The sequence below is a fragment of the Accipiter gentilis genome, chromosome 28 (genome assembly GCF_929443795.1).
Source record: "Accipiter gentilis chromosome 28, bAccGen1.1, whole genome shotgun sequence".
Classification (NCBI taxonomy): domain Eukaryota; kingdom Metazoa; phylum Chordata; class Aves; order Accipitriformes; family Accipitridae; genus Astur; species Astur gentilis.
This window is the reverse complement of record NC_064907.1, coordinates 3,990,638-4,011,079: the sequence shown is the minus strand read 5'-3', so window position 1 is coordinate 4,011,079 and position 20,442 is coordinate 3,990,638. Positions and strand designations below refer to the sequence as shown.

The 20,442-nt window shown below is 41.0% G+C and overlaps 2 protein-coding genes across 3 annotated transcripts; one reads left to right on the top strand and one right to left on the bottom strand.

Moving 5' to 3' along the window:
- The first annotated feature begins 276 nt into the window (after positions 1-276).
- On the top strand, positions 277-19,031 carry CEBPZ (CCAAT enhancer binding protein zeta). The gene is made up of 16 exons (XM_049831020.1): positions 277-470; positions 625-2,153; positions 3,193-3,424; positions 3,993-4,158; positions 4,787-4,875; positions 5,337-5,390; positions 6,086-6,188; positions 7,339-7,407; positions 9,789-9,855; positions 11,240-11,340; positions 12,834-12,894; positions 14,010-14,218; positions 15,254-15,337; positions 15,800-15,861; positions 15,946-16,027; positions 16,881-19,031. The coding sequence occupies exons 1-16, from the start codon at positions 312-314 to the stop codon at positions 17,018-17,020; spliced, it is 3,207 nt and encodes a 1,068-aa protein (XP_049686977.1). The 5' UTR covers positions 277-311; the 3' UTR covers positions 17,021-19,031.
- Positions 16,737-20,437, bottom strand: CEBPZOS (CEBPZ opposite strand). 2 transcript variants are annotated; one of them, XM_049831047.1, is made up of 4 exons: positions 19,047-19,995; positions 17,448-17,492; positions 17,098-17,181; positions 16,737-16,981 (listed from the first exon to the last, which is right to left on the bottom strand). In XM_049831047.1, exons 1-3 carry the CDS (start codon positions 19,483-19,485, stop codon positions 17,099-17,101), a joined length of 567 nt encoding a protein of 188 aa, XP_049687004.1. In that variant the 5' UTR covers positions 19,486-19,995; the 3' UTR covers positions 16,737-16,981; position 17,098. The 2 variants fall into 2 exon arrangements, with proteins under 2 accessions (XP_049687004.1, XP_049687005.1); XM_049831048.1 differs by lacking the exon at positions 17,098-17,181 and having other exon boundaries at positions 19,047-20,437.
- Between the last annotated feature and the right edge of the window lie 5 nt (positions 20,438-20,442).

Genomic DNA, 20,442 nt, shown 5'->3' with positions numbered 1-20,442 from the left:
TCCCGCTCCCGCTCCTCCTCCCCCTCCTTCCTCCTCCTCCCCGGGTCCTGGCCGCTTGGCGGCCGGGCTGCGTGCCGCCGCCGGCGTGAGGACGGGCCCCGCGGCTAAAGGCCGCCGGAGGCGGGCAGGAGAGAGGTCGGTCCGTCGGTCGGTCGGTCGGTCTGCGAAGGTTGTCTGAGACGCTCCCCGCCGCCCCTCCGGCGAGGCCCGCCCGCGCCCCCCACTCCCCCAGGCAGGACCTGCCCTCCCGCCGTCCGGCGGGGCCGGAAGCGCGCGCCGCGCATGCGCGCAGGGGCTTCCGGCGGGTGGAGATGGCGGCCCTCTGGGACTTCGGCGTGAGGGACCCGAAGGAGGCGGGCGGCGACAGCGGCGAGGAGGAGGAGGAGGCGGCGGCGGCCGATGAGGAAGGAGAAGATGGGGACGCCGAAGGGTTCACGCTGGACGAGGTGCTGCGCCTCGGCGGCACCAAGGTAAAGGGGGGGTGGGGCGGAGCGGGAGCACGTGGCGGCCGGCCCGCCCCGGGCCGGGCCGGGCCCCTGCGGGGCGCGAGGCAGGGGGAAGCCGTCAGGAGCGCGCGGCCTCGCGCCGGGCCCGCCTGTAACGGCCGTGCGGTGCCGCCCGCAGCAAGACTACCTGATGCTGTGCGCCGTGGACGAGGCGGAGGAGCTGGTGGACGGCGGCAAGAAGGACGCGATCGACGACCTGAAGGAAGGGGAGCTCGAGGCGTTCGTCAGCTCCCTGGGGCTCGGCAAGTACGCGGAAAGTTGCCTGGTGGTGGAGGGGGAGGAGGACGACGGCGGCAGCAGTAGCAGCAGCGGGGAGAAGGAGGAGCCCCCAAAGAAAGAGAAAAGCAAGAAGGAAACTAACCCTTCTTCGTTAGAAGGGAAAAAAGAAAAAAAGGGCAGGGAAAAGGCAAGCGGTGTGAAAGACAGCAAGAAGAAGCATGCTGGTGGTGACCAGGACCAGCACCTTTCGGCACAGGGAGAGAGACTGGAAGAAGATTTTGAATTCCACGCTAGGCAAGTGATACTGATCAAACCAGGGGGCAAATGGTATGATCTAGAATACACCAACGAATTCTCTTCGGAGACACAAAAGCAGACGCTTCTGACCAAATATAAGGCCTTGGCCCAAAAGCTGTACCAACATGAGACAGACCTGTACAAGAATAAGACAGATTATCAGAAGGGGGCCTCTTCGGCGTGGATGAAAACTGTTGTGTCGTCGGGTACCTTGGCTGACAGGATGGCAGCGATGACCCTGCTCATTCAGGACAGTGCTGTCCACAGTCTCCAATTTGTTGAGAACTTGCTAAACCTCATAAAGAAAAAGGGCAGCAGGCATCAGAGCCTCATGGCTTTGGATACTTTCAAGGAGCTTCTTATTTCAGATCTCTTACCAAACAATCGAAAATTATGGTCTTTCTCGCAGCGACCATTTAACAACATAGAGAAGATGTCGAGTGGCAACAGGGATTCACGAGACAGACGGTTGGTACTGTGGTACTTTGAGCATCACCTGAAACTGCAGGTGGCAGAGTTTGTGCAAACGTTAGAAACGCTGAGTCATGATTCTCTGACAGCAACAAAATCCCGAGCGCTGGCAGTTGCCCACGAGCTTCTCTGTAACAAGCCTGAGCAGGAGAAGGTTCTGCTTGTTCAGCTTGTAAATAAACTGGGAGACCCTCAGAACAAAATTGCCACCAAAGCCTCCTACCTTTTAGAGACATTACTTCATAAGCATCCAAATATGAAGGGAGTAGTGTGCAGTGAGGTGGAGAGGCTTTTGTACCGGTCAAACATTAATGTGAAAACTCAATATTATGCCATTTGCTTTCTGAATCAGATAGTCCTCAGTCATGAAGAAAGTGCATTAGCTAACAAGCTGATAACTTTGTACTTCTGCTTTTTTCGGAACTGCATTAAGAAAAAAGACATTGAATCCAAAATGCTCAGCGCTCTTCTTTGCGGGGTAAACAGAGCTTACCCTTATGCTGAGACTGGTGATGAGAAAGTGAAAGAACAAATGGACACGCTATTTAAAGTTCTGCATCTTGTGAACTTCGGTACCAGTGTCCAGGCCCTGATGTTGCTGTTTCAAGTGATGGACTCTCAGCAGACTGTATCGGATAGGTACTATGCAGCATTATACAAGTAAGAGACAGGTTTGCATTTTTTGTATAAATTTCATTTTATGAGGTAGTCACCATTAATTTAAAGTTGTAGAGATACTTATTTTGCTTTTAAGATCTTGTGAGTTTTGTATCTCATTGACTAAAAATTTCTGATGTGTTTTATGAGCTAGAAGAAAATACATGGCATTTCTTTGACTTAACACAGGGATAAAACAAATGGTAGTGATAGGTCCTGAGAACACAACGTATGCATTTCATCCTTTGTGCTGTTTTCTGGTCGCATGTTTTAATTCCAGATATTATTTGAAACTAATAGATAACTACTTCTGAAATCACTTTTACAGGTACTTTTACATTACCTAGTCACATAATAGTCTAAAATCTTGTTTCCTTTTTTTCATATGGGGTGCGGGGAAATACTCTGTTAACAAATTCTTTAGATGATTTAATTTGTATAGCTGGAAATCCTTATGTTATAAAAGTTTCTCTTTTTTGTCCCAGCTGATGGTTTAGACTTTTTGTAGGATCCTTAACAGGCTTCTGTTTAGTTGACCAAGGGGAATTTCCTGATTTTCAAAAAGGGGACTCAGGTTCCCCCAGGATGTGCAATGTATTTAGGGGCCTGGCAGTCTGGAAAAAAGTGGAGTAGACAATGAACTTGCCAACACATATGTCTGGTCTGATTTCGAAGCATGCAGATGCTAACCATTTTCTTTCTATTTTTTTCAACATCTGAATAAATCAGATTAGTTTCTTTGAGTATCTCAAATTTTGAAACTGTTTTCAGTTGAACTCAATTTCTTTATATTTTGTTACATTTTTTTTTGTTTACTGGTACAGGTGTTTTTTTGAATCTTCAGTGTCTCATATATGTCTAGAAATATTACATAGCTGTTGACAGCTCAGGGTTGATCATAATGGTTTTGAGTATTGGGGAACAAGCTGTCCCTGGTCTTTTAGATGGCACTCTGAAAAATGTAGATGATTGTTGTTAATAGCAATTATTCTCCTATGTGCATTATGACAATCAGCAATACTTTCTCCTGTGTGTTCTACAGGAAGCTTCTAGATCCTGCTTTAGCAACCTGCTCAAAGCCATCCATGTTTCTTAATCTTATCTATAAATCTCTGAAGGCAGATGTAGTGTTACGGCGTGTGAAGGCCTTCGTGAAGAGGTTACTTCAAGTCACTTGTGGACAAATGCCACCCTTCATTTGTGGAACCCTGTACCTTCTGTCTGAGCTTCTGAAAGTAAAACCAGAGTTAAGGGTCCAGTTACAGGATCATGTGGTATAAGATGATTTCTTTATCTCATTGTTTTTTTGATAAGAACTGTTTTCATAAGCACCTTTCCCTAAACTGTTTATTAGTAACCTGAGAGTTTGCTGATACATTATGGGAGAAAGCACTTGAACAATTATAACTACATTAAAAATCTGCATAAATGAAGGTGTTTTAAGCATTCTAGTGTGTCTTATGGACTTCATTAATGGAGAGAGGATTATTTTGCTAAATGCTGTATAGGTAAGCAGGTGAACATTCTTCACCCAGAAGCTGTGTCAAAATGTGGCCTGTTTGTTTCTTCTGTCTGCAGTCTCTGAAGTATAGCTAGGCAGGACTGGAATTTTTTTTTTTTCTTTCTTCAGGCAGGGAGGGACCATTACGCTTGTGTGATGTAAGCTGTAAAGTTCAATTTTAAGTCCTGTATCAAGATCAAAAAACTGTATTGCTTAAACATTGGCCATCACTTGCTTACATTTTTGTAAGCGTCTTCTTAAGAACTATATGTGCGTTTTTCTAATAAATCAGAATAAAACTGGAAAGGAAAAGCTGTTTACTAACATTTTTTGTTGTTCAGGAGTCAGATGATGAAGAGTGTTTTAAGGATCAAGAAGAGGCTGAGGAAAAATTCATGGATGCAGACAAAGAAGTAGAAAGTGAAGAGAGGAGCACAAGGGAAAATTCTGTTAAAACAAATGATGCAAATTCAACAGCCTCATGGGTGCATCATCTGAATATGGGAGGTAAATTAGTAAGAAAATACAGTTCATTTAACTTCTAACATACCGTAACAGTGATGTGTTGATCAAGACTTGTTGTAAAATTAGGTGATTAAAACATTATTTTAGTTTTTCAAATTGACTGATTCACAGCAATCAGTCAGAATAATTTTTCTTTATCTGTTAACTCAGCAGTGATGAAGAGACTGTATGAACCTGCTAGCATGTTTCATTTTATGCAGTTTATGCCTAAGCAATAAACAGGCTTGGGATTTTTTGCTTGCATGTTCAAGTACCTTCAGAGCAATGTAGCCAAGGTTAAGATGTGTAACTGCTCATTTGCTTGTGAAGCTTGCTAGAACAAGTCGTCTAACTCTGAACCTACTTCTAGTTTTACTCCTTCCTGAGGACCTTTTGGAACAGAGCAGGGGTTTTCAGGAGCTTCCTTGGAAGCACGTAGGAGCTCAGCTGTGCACCTGATCATACACTGGGGAAGGACAGCTGAATATAACCCTTACTTGCTACTGAATGAATCTGTGGCCTGTCCAGCTAAGAATGGTGGACAGCATTACTGTCATGGTGAAATGAAAATAATACTCTCATAATGTTGCCTCATAAAATTTAAGCTGTCTTCATCTCCTCTGCCCCTCAGGCAGGAAGAGTGGAGCTTTGTATGATCCTATGCACCGAAGTCCTTTATACTGTGGTGCTGAAAGTACAAGCCTTTGGGAACTGAAGAAGGTAAGGCATTCTTATGTTGCTGATTACTGTGTTTCTTAGTGTGGCCCTTGCATTGAGAGAAGACAATTAACTTGGTTATTCTTGGAGTAGCTACCTGAGTAACATAACAGAAAGGTTAAATGACACATTGTTCAGCCTTAAGCTTGTATATGTTACATACAATGCTGATATTCCAGAGTAGGGAATAGGAGTTTTTAAGTGATGATTTGGACAATAATAATCTTTTTTGACTTTTGGATCTTAGCTTTGTATCACTAAAGCTTTTTAGTGTTGAATTAAATAAAATTTTAAGTGAAAATGTATTTAGTTAATGCAAACAAAAGATTAGAACTTGAAGTTCTTCAGTTGTTCAAGGGCAGAGCACATCAGCCTTGCACTACTACATCCATCTGCGTGTTATTTAGTGAGTTACAGAGTAGTCTTATGACATAGTGGTTAAAGAAATGATTCATATTTTTCAGCTTTCTGAACATTTTCATCCGTCCGTGGCCCTATTCGCAAAAACAATTCTAGAAGTAAGTGCTTTTACTAGTCTGTAGCTTTGAAGCTTGATTTTTATGTTTACTGTCTTTTACCATTTGAAAAAATACATTGTAAAGCCTCCTTGCACTCTGCAGGTAACTAGCAGCTCTGCAGCACTGTAACATACACTCAAAGGCAAAGTTTTTCATGGAATTATAGTGTTTTGTCTAAAGGGGACTGCTCACAGAAGTAACTTAACTTGGTAGGAATGTGTGTATTACATGATTCTTAATGCTTTTTTAGAGTTTTGGTCTATCTTTTTATTTAAAGTGGGTTTTTTGTTTGGGGAACCCTGCTGTTGAAACAGTTTTTTTAATACTGTTGCAGTATTGTGCCAAAAATACTTAAACCTACACAAATATGTGTTTAAAATATTTATTTTCATTTGAATATATGGTATCCAAATAGTGCTGAGTATTAGCTGCTATTAGCACAGTACATTGCAAGGCAGTTCATCACTGAAACAAAGTGAAGGAGGTGGGTTTTAGTTAAGAAAATACTGCAATTCCAAAAATAACAATCTGTATGCGAGTGTATTAAACTGGTCAGGCTTATGTGATGAAGTATCCCCAAGTCTTTATCTTTTTAAAGTGTGGTTTAATGTTATTCTTGGACAGTTTGAGCCCTCTGTGTTTAGTTGCTGTCTTTCTAAAATGAAGACCTTAATGACTTTTGGCTTTTCTTTCAGGGAAATCACATTCAGTACTCCGGTGACCCTTTGCAGGATTTCACATTAATGAGGTTCTTGGACCGCTTTGTGTACAGAAATCCCAAACTCCATAAAGGCAAAGGTATGAACTTCTCTGTACAGATTAGCATATGATCTTGATTATTGATGGTGACCGAACTGTCTTTCTCTTGGATTGCCAAGTAACCCTATGTGCTTGTCAAGTATTCAAGGTGCATGTGGTGTAACAGAGGAATGGGGTCAGTCTTCAGGGCTGCATAAGAGATGTCTGCAACTTAGAACCAGCTAACAGTCACATACTGCTGCCTCTCACATCCGCAGTGCAGAAATTGCTAACCTAGCCAGAATAGTGATAGGGGAATGTAAAGACTACAAAATGATTGAGATTGGAAGGGACCTCTGGAGGTCATCTGCTCAAGCAGGGCCATGCAGAGCAGGCTGCCCAGGCTGTTCAGATGGCTTTCAAATGTCTCCAAGAATGGAGACTCCACTGCCTTTCTGGGCAACCTGTGCCAGTGCAGTCACCCTCACAGTGAAAAAGTGTTTCCTGGTGTTCAGGTGGAGCCTCCTGTGTTTCAGTTTGCACCCATCACCTCTTGCCCTCTCATGGGCACCACAGGAAAGTGCTGCTTTACCCCTGCCCTTCAGGTATATTTATATGCATTGATGAGATCCACCCTGAGCCTTCTCTTCTCCAGGCTGAGCAGTCCCAGCTCTCCCAGCCCTTCTTCATAGAAGAGGTGCTCCAATCCCCTCTAACCATCTTTGTGGCCCTTCGCTGCACTCTCTCTAGTAGCTCCATGTTTCTCTTATGAGACTGGGGAGCCCAGACCTGGACACAGCACTTCAGGTGTAGCCTCACCAGTGCTGAACAGAGGAAGGATCACCTCCCTCCACCTGCTGGCAACGCTTTTCCCGATGCAGCCCAGGATACCGTCAGCTGTCTTTGCCGCAAGGGTACATTGCTGGCTCAGGGTCAACTTGGTGTTCCCCAGGACACCCCAGGCCTTTTCTGCCAAGCTGCTTTCTGGCTGGGCAGCCCCCAGCATATACTGGTACAGGGGGTTGTTCCTACCCAGATGCAGGACTTTGCACTTCCCCTTGTTGAGCTGCATGAGGTTCCTGTCAGCCCATTTCTCCAGCCTCAAGGTCCTTATGGATGGCAGCAAAACCCTCTGGTGTATCAGCCACTCTTCACTGTTCTGCATGAATAGTAATAAGGTGATTTGTTTCTGATTTATGTTCTGCTACAGAAAACACCAGCAGTGTGGTAATGCAGCCGAAGAAGAAGCAGTTTATGAAAGATACGCAGAATCTTGCAGGTAAGCCAGCCCCTTTTCAGTTAAGATTATGATGGCTAAAGAATTCTTGGCTGGTTGTTGTAGACATGTCATCTGCGCTGTTTATGCTATTTCTGTTAGCAATAAAAGAAAGTCCTATCCATCAGGAGTGCAGTGGTGGTGCCTGATGTTCAGGATCAGTTCTAGTCTTCTTGTAAGGGTGCATGGAATCTCCACAGCTGAAACTTTGGATCCATTGAATCACTTTAAGAACAAATGATATCAAGTCAGTTACCTCAACTGTTACCTCAACTGTTCTTGAATAGGAAAATGCTTTATCTTCTACTGTAGCACTTGGCTTTACACACCAAATTTTTTTAAGACCTTTCTTTTCTCTGTGTTTTTACCCTCTAATTGTCAATTACTTTCTATTGTAGTAGTTCCTTTTTCTTAGGCAACGTATGATGAAGATCATACTTTTTGTTTAGCCATCCCATTAAGAAATGTATTAGTGCCAAAGGGCAGAGCTACTGAAAGCTGCATGCCTTGTTTTCTGTGCTGTTTTTGCTATGACCTGCATATGCTTCCTATACCTTCTCTTATGCTAAGTTATCTTTTCCCTGCATCCCCCTATAAGGAAATACAACCCCTGGGGAAAAAAGTAGATTTGCAGTCTTGTAGAAAAAGTTTAGAAAGTTGTTACAAATTTTTCTTGTAGCTGGCAATGTGACTCCTTAGGGGGGAAAAAAGGCTAAAAAAAGCCCTAGAATTTATTCCAGCTAATGATATTTCTAGTTAGAAAAGCAGTCTGTTAGGGTACTAACCTCAGAGGGACTTGAATTTATAAAATACTAACTAAATTTGCTGCTCACAAACATGCCATTCTTATGTCTGGCATCCTAGTTTTATGAATAATGTTTTTTTAAGTTCTTAAAAATATCTAAAATTATATAAAAATCTTTAAAACAGATGCTGATCTAGCAGTAGTTAATATTGTGTAGTTAGTGTTTTTATTTGTTTCCAAGTTATCATGTAACTACTTCTATTATGGTTATTATGATTGAAAAATGACTTAAAATCTTCAGAAAATGGATTTATATAATGACTTAAATCACATTAAGCTCTTTCATTAAATGATATGGATTACTCCATACAATGCCACAGCTGCAGCTATTGTTAGGATTAGTGTAAGGTATCTTTGGCACTGTTATTTTGCTAAAGAGTCTTCCTGCGTCCAGAAAGAGGCTGCCTTTTGTCTAGTCCCACTGTTTCCAATGATTAAGGGCAGGATTTGGTGTAAGAACCGGGGTAAACCATCAGTAAAGCATGCTGCTTGAGGACAGAAGAGGTACCATATTCTGTGGTAGAATCTCTGTAATATTCCCAGGGATGTGCTTTCCTCTAGCTTTGGGTCTGCTGTGTTGCACAGAGGTTTTACTTATACAGATTAGCTGATGTGCCTTTACTGATGGTGGTTTTATGGCTATCAAAGCTTAGAGTAGGAATTTTTACCTAGAATGCATTTGAAGGTACAGTTTGTTGCATTCTTTAGTTTATTCTGAGTTGAAGGAGCAGACTGAACATTTAGAACTGGAATTGAGGAAGTTAAGTGTTCTACATATCTTCATATGTAAATGGTAAATATAAAAAATACGGATATATTGATACAGATACAAAAGTTCACACTTGTTGCATGTAGCTGGGCTCTGCTGAGGCTTAGAGAACTGAGATTGCAAATCCTCTGGTACCTTCTACTGTTCCTCTGAAGAGTCCTTCTGTGACTATGCTGATCTGGTTTCAGAAACTGGTACCCTTGTCACTTAGAAAATACTATAGTTGTGCCCACTGAGGTGGAGAAGGGAAGGAAGGGGAATGTATGAAGGTAAAAAGCTTCTCCACAGGGAACCTGATCAATACCCTAGTCAATTTGCTGTTGCAGAGTGTCATATTTTGCCTCATTTCCTCAGAAATGGAGGCAGGGTGAGGCTCGATCCCTTTTTCAACATGCTCAGCTGGTGTATGTTCCTGCCTTGCAGCTGCTGATGAGCATTTCTCCTACTGCCCAGAGTGCTGGGCAGAAGCAGTTTCAGTATTTTAGTGCATGACAGCAAGCTTATCTTATTTCCGACTTTTAAAAAAAACCCCACATTCCTGCTGTAGGTGATTGCAAAACCTCCCTTGCTGGTATATAGATTAGAAGCTGACCAGGGCTATGTCTCTTGAGTTTTTCCATGGGGCCTGCTCACATCTAAGTATCAGTATATACACTGATAACTGTTGGTTTGAAGAAGTTTTGAGATGAGCTCCACTTTATTTAACGCGTGACACTGGGTATCCTGTGTACTTCTGTCTGTGCATGCTGTCTAACCTTTTAAAAGAATAAAAAACATTTCAACTTGAGGTAAAATGAGTTCTTTTTGCAGTCAACAGTAAGGAATTCCGTGCCAAAGATGAAAGCAAAATCCCAGTGGATGAAGTGTTTTTTCACAGGTAACGAAATACTTGTGAACATTCATTTTAAAGTGTTATTTTTTAATGCAATGCCATCAAAACCCAGTACATTTCATAAGTATTTGCTGGTATTCCAAGTGTTTGCAAAATTTGATTAATTTGAGTGACTTGTGATGATAGTACTTTCCTTAGAACAGAATTTCAACATTTGTCTAAAGTGCTTAAGAAAGAATATCACTTATGAACAAAGGCAATCAGTGCTTGTAGTCTACAATCAAGTAAGTTGACTTTATAATAAAGAGGCCTTGAACAATAGGTAATGATTAATGTCTTGTGGGTTGTAATTCTTATGCATTAGAAATATATTTAGAAAAAAAATGGAATATACCTTGCTTATGTTATTAGCATCAAAGCTTATTAGAATGGAACAATGGAAAAAAAGTCAGAGGAGCTAGGTTTCTGTGTATTTCTTATTTTACTATTCATAATTCTTTACCTTTAGTTGGCTTTCTTTTCAGATTATGATATAAAAATGCAGCTATAATACCAAAATTGTAGTAGTACACATTTGGCAAAGATTTGTTCTTGTCAAATCAAAATACTGGTTACCTGGGAGTGTCTCCTTAGGAGATCAATGTTCATTTATTTTGTTTAATTCACTTTGGTTGTTTTTGTTTAATTGCTGTAGGGGCTTTAAAAATTTTTAAGTATCAGGTTAATGGAACTTATTAATTTTAATTAATTGATATTGTAATGTTGATTAATTAATAAATAAAATGGTACTATTAATTTTGAGATTAAAGCAGCTTAAAACCATGCCCCTGTCTGAAAAGTTAACAGTGTTGTTACATTGAAGATGCCTGAAACTGAGATTACACATTTAAAGTCTGCCATATGAAGTGCTGTACTGTTTTGCTCTTGTATATGATCAAATTTGCCTTCTGTGTTTGGTGGTTCTTTAATATGAAATGAGGGAGAGAAGGTGGTTTAAAATGGCTGACAGAAGGTAAAACTAAGCACAGAAAAGAAGAGGGCTACAGGGGAAAACTTAACAGAACTTAATGAGTGAATTTTTTTTTTCTCAATTGGATTTAAATGGAACTTGATCCTTTCTTCCTCATCAGTATAGGGCAGATTTTCACATCTTTCTTGTGCCCTTTTATAATTTCACTATGTTCAAAATAATTTCTGGCACCTTTGACTGAGAGATTTCTGTTTTAAATCTTAAGAGTGGTGGATTACTCTTTGAAAAACAAAGGAAATACAAATCTCTGATTTGGGATGTGTTTGAAACCATTACGTACAATTTTCAACCGGCAAAATACACATGAAACAATCTGCAGGTTGTTTTTTTTTTTTTTAAAAGCTTACTGTAAAGATCATCACCTGTAATTTTGTGTTTGAGAGCAATATATTATTTCAGATTTTATTCAAAGTTCGATAAGAGGAGAGAGAAGCAAAAGCGTCAGGATGATGAAGAAAGTGTAGAAGATGTAGATGATGATGAATTTGAAAGAGCATTGGGTAAGGTTGTGTTTTTCCTTGCAGTAACTATCCTAATATTTCCTGCTTCTGCAAATTATTAATTTTTCCATTTTATAGTTTATATTGTATAAAAGAGCCAGATACAGGAATATGGAAGTGGAAGAAAACTGGCTTTCCAGTTCCCATTCTATGCTACTACAGCCAGCACTTCATGCTGTCCATCACATAAGCCAACTGGATGGCCATCTTGTAAAAGGGTTCTTGGTCTTGCTGCTCCAGTAGCGTTCAGCTTGTTGGAATGGTTGGGAGTTGTCTGATTTTGCACATAAGCTTCTGAGTGGCAGTTCACACTTTTTTATTCTTTTCCCAATGTAGTCGGAGAGTTAAATAACTTTTTCTAATAGCATGTAACATTTCCTTTTATGCTTTCTTTACTGCTTGGCCTTTTTCAATCTTCCTTACAGTTTCTCTCATGGTTCCTAACGTCTTCAATGAGGTTATTTGTTCAGTTAGGTCCTTGGCAAACCCCTGCAGTAGTCTTAGCTCTTCCTGTGGCATGTACTTTGTTTGCTTTGGAATTAGTCTATGATTTGTTCTGGAATCTAAATTTGTTAGTGTACCATAAAATATAGATTATTTTATTATTTCATATTTTGCTTATACAGTAATATGTGTATTTGAAGAAAAAAAAAATCCTTAGCTCTCCGTAACTGTTCTGTACAATATTTTTGGAGAATTCTGAACTCCCTTAGCAGGATTCTTCCTTGGTGACTCAATTAGTATGGTCTTACTTAGGACAAGAATCCATTACTAATTGTGTTTGTTGTTTTATTGTTAGTATCTCTAATAGGTTGACTGTTTCTGAGAATTTGCTTCATAAATTCAGAAGCTTAAATTTAGGACCCTCTAATGTTAGTGTTTACTCTTTGAAACAGAACAGTTGTAATTTTTCAGATTTTGTTTTTACCGGCTATTTCATATAGCAATTTGTTCCTAAGTGAATCCAATGACAGGAGCTTTCATCCTCTAGTCTGCTTCCTCTTCTGTCAAAAATTATAATGAATACTTCTAATCTGCAAATTAACATACAGATTAGCTGGCAGGACACTTGCTTGAGGTAGCTTAATTGAGTCTTTGTTCTATCTGACTTGGAGCAATTGTTTGAGACTTGTGATATCCCACCTGCCCACTAAATTTGAATCACTGGGCATTGTGTGTCCATTTATATCTGTCTGCTTCCCACATCATGTAGTTCTGGCCAGAAATTACATCCTGGATAAAAGAAAACTTCCATTATTTTTCAAAGAAAAATATTTTTTCAGAAAAAGTCCAGTTAGCTTTAGGTAACTGTTTTGTGGAGTATTTTTCTATAGGAGTATAAACCCTTTGGTATCAGGGCCCTTTGTTACTGCTGCAGATCATATAAACTGTTCAGGAGAATGATACCTAAAACTAATATATTTTGCAATGACTTCATATTTCTTTGTTTGACTTTGTTTTGTAGTAATAAACAATTTTTTTTCCCCCCCTAGATACATTTGAAGCTGTTGATAATGCCATTGATATTGGTGAGGATGACCTTGATTTTGCTGGGTAAGACTTTAAATTGGTTCTTCATCTCTTGTTTTAATACCTATGTAGAGTTTTACACTGCAAAATTGGATAGAACTTTCTCAAAGAAAAAGACTCAAAATATGACCTTGCAAAAAAAGGCAGTAGTAGTTGAATGCTGGGTAATGCTGCTTTTCTGCATGTCCCATAATGGAGCATCATGATCCTTTGGTGCTTATAGTCTGCTGGCTTGACACGGGAGACCTGTAGTATTTTATTTATACAATGCAGTGACCCAGTAAGCAAGGTAAAATCTTACTTGTTTTTCATTGTCTGAGGTTTCTGTTTGAGAATTACCAAGCACAAAAGTAAGCAGAATGTGGCATGATGGTACTGCTGCTTTAAGGACTGGCTGTAACTGGACCTAACGCAGTAAATAAACTTTGTGGAATCCAGAATTGCAGAGCTCAGTTCTCAGGAAGTCAGCAGTTTCATTAATCATAGAATCATTTATGTTGGAAAAGACTTAAGATTGAGTCTAACCGTGAGTGATTAAATAGCCTGTTTTTTACTGAAAGTATCTGCAATACAGCTTTCGAATCAGCACAGAAACTTTTTTCTAGAGGTGAAAGGAGAAATAAAGCTTAAACTTCTAGTGAAACCTGAACATTTTTGTGATCATCTGATGTAAGTAAAAAATAGCGGAGGAGAGAAAAAACAAGTAACCATCTAGTACATGAAGAACCATGTTTCCTTTCTTAAGGAAAAAAAAAATAAATTGTATTTCTTCATTTAGTAGAGTTGCTAGGGATACCAGCAGTTTGTGTGTTTTACAGAAAAGACTTTCTGAAAAGGAGCAAAGGCATGTAGGAGATAAAATATGGAAGCAGAAGATGTCTTGTTAATTTCAGAATAGGATTTTCTCCAGAATTTCTTGAAATGGTTGACTTTATTATTATAATACAGTTCCATATGCTGATGTTGAAAACATATCTGAGTGTATAATACATGCTTCTTCAGTCTCAACCTACATTTACAGTAGTTTGCAATGATGTCAAACTTTTCTAACATAGTGTTTGCTGGTAGATGATGTTATCTGGATGCAAACAGTATTTTGCCACATGAAGTGCTAAGCTTTTACATATTTTTTTTTTTAGTAATATAAAAAGGAAAACCAAAGATGGTAAGAAAGGCCAAAGAAGCGAGGAATCCAGTGCTGACTGGGAGGATTCTGATGATGAAGATGAATTCAGTGATCTGGATGATGAGGAAGTCTCCTTAGGAAGTATGGAGGAAGACTTTGGAGAGGATATGGATGAAAAGGGAGGTGTATTTATGGATGTGTCTGATGATGAAAACAGCCTAGGTAAACTACCATTTATTATCAAAAAATGACAAGAAAAAGCTTTTAAAATAGGTTATCTAATATGTAACATGTATAAATTCAGATTTAGTTACCTATGTGGGAGTTTTGGCTTTTAAGTAAAGAAGTGACAACAAGTCCTTCTCTGGACAATGAAGTCTTAAGAAACATTTCCTGGCACAGTTTCCGAGGTGAGAGTGGGAATTAGGCATCTGGTTATAAAAACTTGCAAACAAGACATGTTTCTTTCATTCCAAAAACATTGGTGGTAACAAAAGTAGCTTTATACATAAATAACTGGCTACAGTAGGCAGCAATATTTAAAGATCTCAAAGAGAAAAATAAAAGAAAAATCTGGTACTTGCTAATTTTTTTACTTCTTTAGTCCTAGTTAATGTTGATTTTTTTACATGAGGAAACTTTTAAGTAAGTTGCTATCTCATTAAGTAACAGCTTACTCTTCTAATACAGCTATGTAACCACATTTTTAATACCACTGTAATAATAACTGATTGTTGCACTTGCATGGTTTTATTATCTTTTCAACTGAAAAGCACAATTTACACAGTATACACTTTATGTGGCTGGAAAAGCACAGATAACAGAATATTTCAACTAATAGCTTAAGGTCACAGGAAGATGATTGAGGGTAGAGGAGGTAAACTGTTCATACAGCTGTTGTTAACACATTAATCTTTCATGAGATTATTATTTCACCAAACGTACCAAGCAGACATTCAAGGTTTATGTAACACCTGCTTTTAGCCTTCATATTTTATGTATCATAGTGTCATAGTTCATTCTCTTTTGGTGCTGTGGAAAAAGATAGAGTGGCACACCACTGACCAATTTTTAATTGTCTGGGTTGAAGAAATCTCAGATTTGGTTGTGTGCTCTGTGTTTTACGCTTTTTTAAAGTAAAGACTCAGACCTTATGACAAATATGCCTAAAAAAAATTTTAGTCTCTGCTGTGCTTTAAATACATGTACATGGTGTGAAAATGAGGGATTGATGTATCTTTTTTTTTTTCCTGTCAGACCTGAACAATGACAAGCAATTGAAGTCTGTCAGTAAAAAGGGCAAGAGAAAGAAAGATATGAGTTCTGTGGGATCACTTGAAGGTAAGGAAACACTGCCATGATTTCCATTTGAGAAGGCTTAATACAAATAGAGTCTGAAAAATTTGGAATCGGAAGGTTTTAGTACAGTAGATTATCTACACTTTTGGATCTGGGTGCAGATTTGAATAAACCATAAATGAAAAAGAGGTCATCCTCCAACCAGTGTGGCCTAATCGGAATCCAAGGAGGAACTTTGAAGGAAGGATAGAGTTGTACTGGCAGTTTGTGCATCTATTACTAACACCTGATGCACCGATTTGTGCTATTTCTTTCTTGGTTGGAAACTTTTTTCCTTTTTTTTTTTCGGGGAGGTGGAGAATAAAGGTTTCTAGCACAGCTATTTTAGATGGTTTTAATTTTATTTTTTTTAAATTTATTTAATGAGACCATGGTAACACTTCGTTTTAGTGTCTTTGCGAACTTGAAATTCTGTCTTGTGAGAATAATACTTTTTGTTTGAAGGATCCAACCGAGGGAAGAAGAGAAAACTCAAAGATGCCAGTATACTGGCATCTGCAGAAGAGGTGAGTTTATCATGCTTAGCAAAAAGTGATCAAGCGTTTTATCTGTTCCTTTGTAATAAAATACTAAAATTTCTCTCTTTAAAGTTTGGCTATCTGCTGGATGAAAATGCTGGGTCTAAGTTTGACAATATTGGAATGAATGCCATGGCCAATAGAGACAACGCAAGTAAGTACATGCTACAAATAGCAAGATACTTGTAATGTTGTTTTACTTCTTTCTCTTCAGATTCTGTACTTAAAAAGATGTAACTTAAAGAAAAAAAAGTCTTTTCAGTCTTTTTTAGAACTGAAATTACACACACAGTCAGAAATCACACAGTAGGGACAGTGGCTCAACGTCGGTAAGACATGACTTACTTTCTTCAGTTACAAGAGATGCCCAGTGCTAGTATTAACTGTGACTACTGGAGTGAATAAGGCTTCAGAAAAGAGGAAGAGGCTATCATAAGGCCCTTTCACACTGTAAATAAGGATGGGCAGTACTGTCGAGCACTTGTGTGAATTTTGCTCTGATAAAGAGTGTCCTGGATTCTTATGAAGGGAAGGCGTAAGGCATGGCTGTCTTTATCTACCTACCAGAGTATTTTTCCTTGCAGTATCAGTGAAGCAAAAGTAGTTTCCCAGGAATAATTCTAATGAATTAAATGTGTGTGTACTGATTGACTAATCAGTCCTTTGTACAGCTTTTACAGGTCTTACTGGTGTCACTTGAAAAATTGTTAGTAACAGTACTCAAACACTGTGTACTCCTAACAGAAGCATGTCTAGTATTAGTAAAATACAAAGCAAGGGCAAGAGCAGTCTTAAACTCTGAGATTCTGAGATGCTAGGGTATGTCTTGTGAAATGAAAAACCCAAAACTTTCTCTGGTGTCAAAAAAAAATTGGCAGCTTGGACTTTATTAATATTTATAAATACAGTAGCCAAGTTTTAACTTTTACGTGATTCATCTGTATTCCACATCATGGTCAGAGGTATCCATCGGTTCCTTATTTTTCACATTTCCTTTCCTCTTACAGATGTAAAACAGATCCAGTGGGAAATAGAGCGTGACAAGTGGCTTCACAACAGGGATGTGAAAAGCATCATCAAAAAGAAGAAACAGTTCAGGCACAGAGGGCTGAAAAATAAGTACAAAGGCAAGAAATCAAGAAGATGAACTGGACATTTTAATGTGGACATTTTTATAATAATTATTCTAAAATATTTTTTAAATTAATCACGCATCTTTCTTACTTTAGTTCTTGCTGCTTAACCACATCATTTGGTCATTCTCCCTTATGCCATGAATTCCGGACCACTCATTGGATTTGTAATACACTGAAAAAATAGGAAAATCCATGTCAGCTGTAAGTTAGACATGTCTGAAGGTGAGCCACTTTGTGGCTACTTTTGTTGGATGTATAGTCCTCCAGTTCTGAGGATTCCATCAAACAGTCTGATATTCCAACCACACCTACGCTTAACAGTAAATGCTTCCGCACTGTCTCCTGGGGTAAGTTTTAAGCAATAATAAAATCAGTTTTATACATAAGATTCAACACAAGCTTCAGCTGTCCTTCTGAAGCCAACAACTACAAACCTACCTTCCAGAATTGATGGAAACCTCTTCTGCATTGTATATCTGAAGTCTGAAAAGAAAGATAAATCACAGTTACTTTACACAACATATTTTAAGACAAATAATTAAATGCACTATTTTTATAACTAGATTAGTTTTACCTAAGTTTGTCTGAGCTCCTTAGTTACAGCCACCATTAAATAATGTGATCTGAATTTACTTTTTTCTTAAATTGTATCACAGACTGTATACAATTACTCATATATGCAGCCCTGTCATCACAGTGTTTTCTGAGCTTCCTCACAATTGTGATAACCAAATGCAAGCTACAGATTCACAGGGAAGCTGAATGCCTCTCGTAGATGGATGTGCAAAGAAAATTTCCATGTTTCCTTACGCAGCTTTAGGTGTTCACTGAATCCTTCTGTGGGCCACTCTGGCAACCCAGTAGAAAATCACGTAATGATAGCTTTATGTGACTTTAATGAGGAGGATCTTTTAATAGGAGGATCTTATCAAAGCTAGTACTAGCACAAAGAAAGTGGTGAAAGCCTCATTCTGGGTGCACGGAGCTGTTGGATGTGCTTGCTGCACCTTACGGAACTACAGAACTACAGCTTAAGAAAATCTGCAAAGGCATGTAAGAACAAGGACCTAGAACTGAAAAGGGAGAAAAGAGAAACCGTGAATGCCCAGCATCAAGTTATCAAGATAGGCCGATACATCTATTCTCCACATTTTGGTTATATATTTTTTAATAAATATGCAAAGAAAGATAGCTTAAGTGTAACGGCCTGCCAGCATCTGAATCTGGGATAACAAATGCAAACCAATGTAGTGTAGGTGAAGTTCAGCTTGAACTTGGTGTAAGACCACACTACTGCTGAAGCGGGTAGGCTCGCACCCTCCCAGCCACAGCAGCAGCTGCCTTTTGGCTGGTGCTGACTCTGGGGGTAGCAGGGCTGACTGCCTTTTCCATCAAACTGGCACTGCACCCTGCAGAGTCCTGAATGCAAAATAAGGCCACGGCTGTGCAGAGCAAATCTTGCAGTAACTAAGCCGGTGCTTGGCTTGTTTTTGTGATACCTAGGCACCGAGTCATAGGTCTGAGAGACTAGAGGGACTAATGCTAAATCATCTGGAAGGTGATGCTGGCTGCCTCGTGCCAGCCAGGTCTGTCGTCTGCCCGGGAAATGTCGAATCGCAGAGCCAAAGACACCTAGACACAAACCAGGGGATCGCTTCAAGGGCTGAACGCCAGATGCTTGAAACTGGATTGATCAATTCCTGCCTCAACTGCAGCCAGCCTCTCCTTTTTCGGTCCCTACTTGAGCCAGTGCCATTACTATTCAAATGCACAAGATTGAGCCTTGTTTCTGGTAGTCAGGTGCTGCCTTTCAACAGTTCCCCCAGTTTTTTGGTTTTCTAAAACTAAAATAGCAGTTTGTCCTTGAGGATCCGCCTAACAAGCGACTACTGCGCACCCACGCTAATACAAGCCAAGCTACTGACCCCGACGCGGCAGGTTTTCTTAAGAAACCCACGCACGCAGCGTACGCGTACCCGGCGGCACGGGCAGCCATCCCCTTCCCCCGGCGGGGTGTGACCCCCGGCCGCCCCGCACCTTGGCTGCGGTCCATGGCGCGATAGAGCAGGAGGGCGCCGAGCAGCCCCGCCGCCTCCAGCAGCAGCAGTCCCTTCACGACCCGCCGCGCCATCACCGCCACCGGGGCTCGGCGCCCTTCCGTTACCGCCGGTAACGGCTGCGCATGCGCACTGCGCCCGCACCGCCCGCCGTTTGCGCACCTTTTCTGCGCAGGCGGGCCGCGCGTGCGCAGTGCTTCCGCTCGCGTCCGCCGAGGCCCGTTATGGCGGACCCCGCGCCGACGTCGGTGGCCGGGGTTCCTGCGGAGGCGCCGACCTACGGCCCGGCCGCAGGCAGACGGAGGCGCGTCTCGGCAACCCGCGGCTCCCCCCTCCCCTCCCCGGCTGCGCCGCTGCCTGCGCAGGCCCAAGCGGGGCCGCTGGTTAGCACAGCGGGGGCGTTGGGTGCAGGTGGCCATCCTTGGCCGCCGCTCGCCCTCGGCGGTCCCCTCTGGCTGCTGCCAGCCGGTCCGAGTCGCCACCACCTTTCCCAGCTGCCCAGGGGGACCCAGTGTCTTCGCCTCGCTGTTCCAGCTGGCAGCATGGGTGCCCTCCACGGGTCAGAGGCCTGGCCAGCCCTTGCGGCCCCTTGTTGAGGCTCCTGAGCAGGCGCGCCGTCAGGCGAGGGAGCAGGCCGGCGCTTCGGTGCTGCCCTCCGGCTGCTTCGGCGGGTGGAAGAGCTCCTCTGCTCTTCCTGGGAGCCAGCACCGGCCCCTCTGCGTTTGCTGCTAGGGGAAGACAGCTGGATACATACGGCTATGGCTGTTAAAAGGGGATCCTGGTTATATTGCGAAGATGTTGAAAAAACCTGTGCCGTGCAAGTTGTCACTGTTTAGTTGTCTTTTTAACATGAAAAAGGGCAGTAGTGCAGACTAGCTCCCACAGGGGGTATTTAGAACCTAAAATGGTAGCATCCCTTCCCTCTCAGTATTGTTCTTGGTTTTATGGTTTTGATTTAATTGTTTTCTGTTATTCACTATCTGTTTCTCTTAACTCATAGTATGGGGCTGACTTTATTGCCAAAATAAAACCTCTTGGGATTTTGCTTATTAGGGACTTTCTTTTCTTTGTTAGATGCTTTTTTTTCCTATTAATGTTACGTAAGATTAGATACAGTATTTTGCTGCTCATTCTTACAGGGTGATTCATTTTCCAATTCTGTTTTCCCTGGTGGCTGAGCTTGCAAGTATTGGGATTTCTTACTAAAGTAATCCCCTGCTCTGTAGATTATAAGTGGACAGGAACAAGCCAGCTTCCAGGAAGGTGGGAAGGGAGGAGAGAAGGAAACATCAATTTCAGGGGAGGGCAGATTTCTACTCCACCACTTAAAAATGTCTAAAGGAACTTACTGCATTAGACTAAGAGTTTCACACCCC

What these genes read in the sequence shown, in the direction of transcription:
- CEBPZ (XM_049831020.1), top strand. Translation starts at nt 312, where the DNA reads ATGGCGGCCCTCTGGGACTTCGGCGTGAGGGACCCGAAGGAGGCGGGC. An exon ending in GCCTTTGGGAACTGAAGAAG is followed by an intron (nt 4,876 to 5,336) that starts GTAAGGCATTCT and finishes CATATTTTTCAG; the next exon opens with CTTTCTGAACATTTTCATCC. An exon ending in CAAACTCCATAAAGGCAAAG is followed by an intron (nt 6,189 to 7,338) that starts GTATGAACTTCT and finishes GTTCTGCTACAG; the next exon opens with AAAACACCAGCAGTGTGGTA.
- CEBPZOS (XM_049831047.1), bottom strand. Translation starts at nt 19,485, where the DNA reads ATGGCCACCTGCACCCAACGCCCCCGCTGTGCTAACCAGCGGCCCCGC. An exon ending in CGCCATGGACCGCAGCCAAG is followed by an intron (nt 17,493 to 19,046) that starts GTGCGGGGCGGC and finishes CTTTCTTTTCAG; the next exon opens with ACTTCAGATATACAATGCAG. An exon ending in GTTTCCATCAATTCTGGAAG is followed by an intron (nt 17,182 to 17,447) that starts GTAGGTTTGTAG and finishes CTATTTTTTCAG; the next exon opens with TGTATTACAAATCCAATGAG.